The sequence below is a fragment of the Capsaspora owczarzaki genome (assembly GCF_000151315.2).
Source record: "Capsaspora owczarzaki ATCC 30864 unplaced genomic scaffold supercont2.17, whole genome shotgun sequence".
Lineage (NCBI taxonomy): Eukaryota > Filasterea > Ministeriida > Capsasporidae > Capsaspora > Capsaspora owczarzaki.
The window spans coordinates 132,460-138,459 of NW_011887308.1; the positions used below are offsets into that span (position 1 = coordinate 132,460).

The 6,000-nt window shown below is 54.0% G+C and overlaps 3 protein-coding genes across 3 annotated transcripts; all 3 read left to right on the forward strand.

Annotated features, from left to right (window-relative positions):
* Positions 1-65: 65 nt before the first annotated feature.
* Positions 66-2,286, forward strand: CAOG_08004 (hypothetical protein; the record flags this gene model as incomplete). The annotated part of the gene is made up of 2 exons (XM_004342556.2): positions 66-582; positions 691-2,286. 2 exons carry the CDS (start codon positions 66-68, stop codon positions 2,229-2,231), a joined length of 2,058 nt encoding a protein of 685 aa, XP_004342605.1. The 3' UTR covers positions 2,232-2,286.
* Positions 2,287-2,418: 132 nt separating this feature from the next.
* CAOG_08005 (hypothetical protein) lies at positions 2,419-3,156 on the forward strand (the record flags this gene model as incomplete). Its single annotated transcript, XM_004342557.1, has 1 exon — positions 2,419-3,156. The coding sequence occupies one exon, from the start codon at positions 2,419-2,421 to the stop codon at positions 3,154-3,156; it is 738 nt and encodes a 245-aa protein (XP_004342606.1).
* Positions 3,157-4,244: 1,088 nt separating this feature from the next.
* On the forward strand, positions 4,245-4,793 carry CAOG_08006 (hypothetical protein; the record flags this gene model as incomplete). Its single annotated transcript, XM_004342558.2, has 3 exons — positions 4,245-4,276; positions 4,430-4,735; positions 4,773-4,793. The coding sequence occupies exons 1-3, from the start codon at positions 4,274-4,276 to the stop codon at positions 4,791-4,793; spliced, it is 330 nt and encodes a 109-aa protein (XP_004342607.2). The 5' UTR covers positions 4,245-4,273.
* Between the last annotated feature and the right edge of the window lie 1,207 nt (positions 4,794-6,000).

A 6,000-nucleotide genomic window follows, 5' to 3' on the forward strand; every position in this document is an offset into this window, starting at 1 on the left:
ACTGAACTTGCATTGGGGTGTTGTGTGTGGTCGATATTGAGGTCACTCATTTTTTTTCCCCCCAAATGTCTGATTCCAGCCAATACAGCCAAGGCAGCCAAAGCAGCGCCCCACAGCAGCAACTTCGCCGACCTGCCTCGCCCACTCAAGACCGCCCACCACATGAGATTGTGCGCCCTCGCTTGGAGGAGTCAGCAACACGCGAGGCAGTTCGAGCCGCAGACCAGTTGCAGCCAGCCGAGCAGCCAGCCGAGCAGCCAGCCAACGAGCGAGCCAACGCGCCAGTCAACGAGCCAGCCAGGCAAGGTGGCCAGCAAGCCAACGAGCCAGACAACGAGCGAAGACTCAACACAGAGATCGCTCGATTGAACGTTCGTATTGAGCAGAACGAAACTCGACTCAGGCGCTACGAGCAAGATGCTGCAGCCGCCCGGAATGCAGAACAAGAACAACTGGCTCTGCAGTATGAGGCAGACGCGCGACAGATCCTGGCAATCATCGGGAGCGCAACCGCTGATCTGGCAACGACTCGTCAACGACTGTTCGCCCTGACCCCAGCCCCAGCCCCAGCCCCGCGTCAATGTATGGTGATCCATTCTATTGAGATTCTTGTATTAGGAAAAGGAGCGATGATGAAGAATGCTCACTTTGCTCTCTCTCGATTTTTTTTTTTTTTGTTTTGTTTTGCAGTGCCCAATGACAACTCGCTTGTCAAATTTTGGCGAGCCCTTCAAGACGACCAAGTGACCGAGCGGGTCTTTCGATTGGATCCTGTCACCAACCAGATGGTCGAGGTGAATGGTGACCCAGACCAGCCGCTTCAACCCAATGAGACGAGGTTCTTGACGCTGCCTGACGGGGTGTTCTGGCTGGGGAACTACTTGCTGGGGTCAGTCCTCATGGTCCGCAGCTGCTACTATGGACTTTTCGACGCAATCACCAACCCATCTGCGAATCCTGCGCAAAAAAACGGGCGTATTGTCACCGGCAATCCAGGCATTGGCAAGACCTTCTTTTCGGCATACTTTGTCTATCGCTTGTTTCAGCAACACCGTCCGCTGACTGTGGTGTACGAGCCTGCAGTGAAGCCAACCACGGACAGATACCTTCTTCAAACGGATGGGAATGTGTTGCTGGGCACTTTCGACAGCTTCCGAGACATCCTTCAGAACCGTCGCCCCAACGTCTGGTACCTTGTCGATGGCCACGCACCTGGTTTCTACAATGCCTACACCCTGCTCGTCACACCACTATGCCGCAAAATTTACAAGGAGCTCGAGTACACCTCCTATCCCATGATGTCCATGCCAGTGTGGTCGTGGGACGAGCTTCTTGCATGTATGCGCCAGCTAAACCTGGATCTAGAGCAAGTGCAAGCTGCCGAGGAGCGGTTTCATCGTTGGGGCGGCATCGCACGACATGTGCTCAATCGTGCTATGACTCTGGAGACGGCCGAACGGTATTTACAGCAGGCGCTTCAGGGTCGCACGGTCGCGGCTATTCGCGACGCCGTGGGTCAGATCGCCGGAGAGCAGGATGTATCACACCGAATCCTTCACATCGCTCTCACATCTGGGCCCGAATCGTTCCTGCTGCACCACACCCGCCTCGTGTTTGCGTCTGACTGGGTGGCCGACCAATTTTTGGATCGTGCGTATGAAGCCGAGCGCGAAAACCTGATCAACTTTTTACGTGCGTCTGCCGCGTTTGGAGAGACTGCGGCGCTTCGCGGACATCTGCTTGAGAGGTTCGCCCATCGTCTCATCTGTCAGGGTGGCACTTTCCGAATTCGTAACTTGTCCAACGCCCAAGCGCCTGAGTCCTCTCTGACCATTCCGCAGCTCACATATGTCCGCTTTCACAAACTTGACGACGTTGATCTCCATCTTCAGAACCGTTACTTTCGTCCATCCTCCGGCAACCATCCGGCCTTCGACGCCATCATTTCGCCTCACACGTTCCTGCAGATGACCGTCAGTCAAGACCATCCTGTCAAAGCGCAACGATTGAGCGAGGCCATTCAACGTATGCCAGCTGATCGCGTTCCCCAACTGTACTTTGTGGTGCCCGCAGATATTTTCGAGACTTTTCGGCCGCAGCCCTACCACACTACCGATGGTCACGTGTTTCAGAATAGACAGGCAATACCTGCAAATGTCCAGCGCGTTCAGCAATTTGCTTTGTGTATTTCCTTCACACCCAGGATACCCCCGACCCCTGCAATCCGCTGATCCCACCAATTTGACATTGTTTCCTGTCGCATTAAATAAAGCGCATTCAAAGAGACCTGGTTGGAGGAGGGCGGAGACGGAGCGGTTGTTCAACGGTACAGCTCCCTTCAAATGCCAGTCAACACATCGACCCCACGCCGGTCAAGTGACCCAGCAGGTGGTGCGACTGAATTTCGATACGAACCAGATGGTCGAGGTGGATCCTGCCGCCAGACAGCCGCTTCAGATGGATCGTGTTCCGAGCCGGGTCGCCAACTTGGTCGACATCCACCTCTTGACTCTGCCTGAGGGCGTGTTCTGGCTTGGACGGCCTGATTTGGGATCAGACCTCATGGTTCGCGACTGCTACTCTGGGTTGTTCGACGAGATCACGGCGCCGAAGTTTGCAACGCAGCTTCGTTGGGTTGTCACTGGCAATCCAGGCATCGGCAAGACGTTCTTCTCGGGCTACTTTATCTATCGTCTGCTTCAGCAGAATCCCCAGCTGACTATAGTTTACGAGCCGGCGCAGCAGGACACCAAGAACAGATACCTCCTTCAACCTGATGGAACAGTCCTTAGTGGAGTTTACTCTCCAGCCGACAACTTTGTAGATGAGTGTTTTCGGACTCGTCGCGACGATGTCTGGTTCATTGCAGACGGACACACACCAACATTTTATGGCAACGCGCGCACCCTGCTCGTCACTTCTCCCTGTAGCAATTTTGACAAGAAACTGTTAAAGGAATATGCTTCCAAACTGTACATGCCTGTGTGGTCCTGGAACGAGCTGTCGTGCTGCTTGCTGCACTCTCTTCGTCGAGAAAATGCGGACAGTGCTCGAATCCTATCCGCAATGGATTCCGCGAATGAACGGTTTCGACATTGGGGTGGGATTGCCCGCGTAGTGTTGGGAGCGGTTTTCGGCTCGGACGAGATCGATTAGCTGAAAGACCTTGAGCGTGCCATCCGATCCTTCTCGCTGCAGTCTGTCGCGTCTGTAGGTCAGCCCGATCAGGACGATTTCGTCCTGCACCGCGTGCTGCACATCGAAGTTCTTCCCGCATCGTGGGAGGATGAGCGTGGCAACACGCATCCTTCATTCTTGAAAAGTCGTCTAGTCTTTGCGTCGGATTGGGTTCGGGAACAAACCTTGGAAAGTCTCGTGCGAGATGAGCGCAATCAACTTTTGCTGTTTCTCAAAAGGGTGTATCGGCAGGAAGAGTTCGCCACGCTTTACGGACTTTGTTTTGAGAAGTATGCTCATTTCGTTCTTCAGCAAGGTGGCGCTTTTGAAGTTCGGGCCTTGTCCGCCAACCAGCCAGCTGGCGTGACTACTTTGAACGTTCAACCACTCACGTACCGCCCGTTTGCGAGCCTTGCACAAGTCAATCTCGGGACGCCGAACAGCTACTTTCAGCTATCTTTCAGCAACCTTGCGGCCATCGATGCCATCATCTCGCCCAACAAATTCTTGCAGATGACCGCCAGTTCAAACCACCCTGTCAAAGCGAAAGGATTGAGTGATGCCAATGCTCGTATGCCAGACGACAATGCTCCCGAACTGTACTGTGTGGTGCCTTCTGCACTCTTCCCCGATTTCAGGGCGCAGCCATACCAGGGGGTCGATGGCCACGTGCTTCGTTTGACTCCTCCGAATATTCAGCAAGTCGTCCAATTTGCACTCTGCATCTCTGACACATCTTGATACTGCCAATTCTGTATTTTCCCTGTCCAATAAATCGTGCATGTCCCAGGTCCCGCCAGAACCTCCTTGCTTGATCGCTCGGAGTTGCGTTGGTCGCGCGGGTGATCTGGGAGTATCGCGGAAGTTGGAGACTTGACGGCGTAATGGCAGCCGAGATTGTGTCCTTGCGTTAGCTCATCTGGAATGTGCGCGAACGCAGGCAGGTTGATGATGGACGAGATCGCAGTGCCATTTAGTCAAACGTCGACGCTTCACCTCTTACAATTTGAATTTCCTGTTTTGTGTGGTTCCCCCCCCCCCTTTTTTTTTTGCTATGCTCAGTTTTGGTTTTTTTGAGGTGGTCTCGAAAAAAAAAATGGTAAAAAAAAAAAAAACTTTGTCAATGCAAAATTTTCAAAACGACTAACTTTCTGGCTTTTTTTTTTTTTTTTTTTTTTGTGTGTGTGTGCTTCTTCTGTGGTCTGGTCTCTGTTGTCGCGCGCGTTCTCAAACAACGCTGACACACTTGCAGCCAATGTCTGCCGGCGCGGAGCAGCAGGGTATCGACACCCGCGGCGTTGTGGCGGCCGCGATTGCAGATCCACTGCGCGTGAACGAGTTCTATGCAGCGCGGCTGCTCCCCTTTGCCAGCGGGGCTGCCGAGCACCAGGACCCCGCCGCGGCTGCCGCTTTGCACGGCGGCGATGACATCACCAGCGGCAGCGCGGCAGGCGGCCATCCGAGCCCCTACGACGCCAGCAGCACAGCCCGAGTCACTGGCGCCGCCGCTGCGCACTTCTTCCGCAGCGCAGGCCTGCCCGACGACCTGATGGCTCAGGTAACTCTTCCTCTCTCTCTCTCTTTCTCTCTCTCAGACCCGCTACGTCGCCGAGTAATGTCGACGGACACACAGCAGGACCAGCAAGGGAAGACACCACAATCGAGATTTGGGAAACCCAAAAACCGAAAAAAAAAAATCGCCTGCTGCTCAAACAATAGCAATTGGACAGCAATTCTGCCAAAAAAAAAAAAAAAAATTCAGAGATCTGGCTGCTGAAAAATTCAGGATGCTTGTTTGTGTTTTTGAGATTTATGACAAGATCAGTTCAGCATGGGGACGCAATTGGAGCGGGGGGGGGGAAGTTGAGAGTTGATCTGCACCCAACACAATTCGATTTTAGTAGAACAAACATTCGACCGGTTGCTCACCCCCTTGGTATTGCATGCATTCTTGTCGGATTAGATCTGGACATACTGCGACCCGGAGGCCACAGGATCGCTCGACGGCGCGGCGTTTACAATGGCGTTGGGGTTGGTCGGACGAGCGCAGAAGATTGTCATGCGATCGGGACTGTTGCACCTGCCCCCGGACGCCATGGCGGCGGGCGCAAGCTTGCCTTTGCCGTACTTTGCTGGCGTGACTGAGAGTATTACAGCAGCCCTGTCAGCTGCAGCAGTCGACACGTCAGCTGCCAATCCATTCGCAGACCAGTACTACAATTCTGGCATGACGACGCACTCGGCTGCTGCTGCGGCCGATTCGGTTGCATCCTTCAATCCGTTCGGCATTGCGACCGACTCGCCTTTCGCCGAGTTTCATAACACGCAGACCAGCCAACACCACGCCTCACAAGCGCACCTCCATCACTTGCAGCAACAGCATCAACAGCAACAACAGCAACAACAACATCAGCAGCAGCAGCAGCAACAGCATCAGCAAATGACGCATGGAGCACCTCGACACCATGCTGGATCTGATTGGATGGTGACACCCGATGAAGCCGCGGGCTACCGACCATTGTTTGACGGGCTTGGACCCGACAATGGCGCCGTGAATGGCGCTCAGATTAAGGAATTTTTCGACCGGTCATCGCTCCAACCGCATGACCTCTCTCATATTTGGCGATTGGCTGATTGCACTCACGACGGCTTCTTGACCTTTGACGAATTTTGCGTTGCCATGCACTTGATTCACGCCCGGCTTCGCGGCGAGGAGCTTCCAGATTCGTTGCCGAGCCAGCTGATTCCTCCATCGATGCGAAATCTTTTTGCCTTTCCGTTCGCTGCTGGTGGCTCTCACGACAACAGTGCTCAAGTTCACCA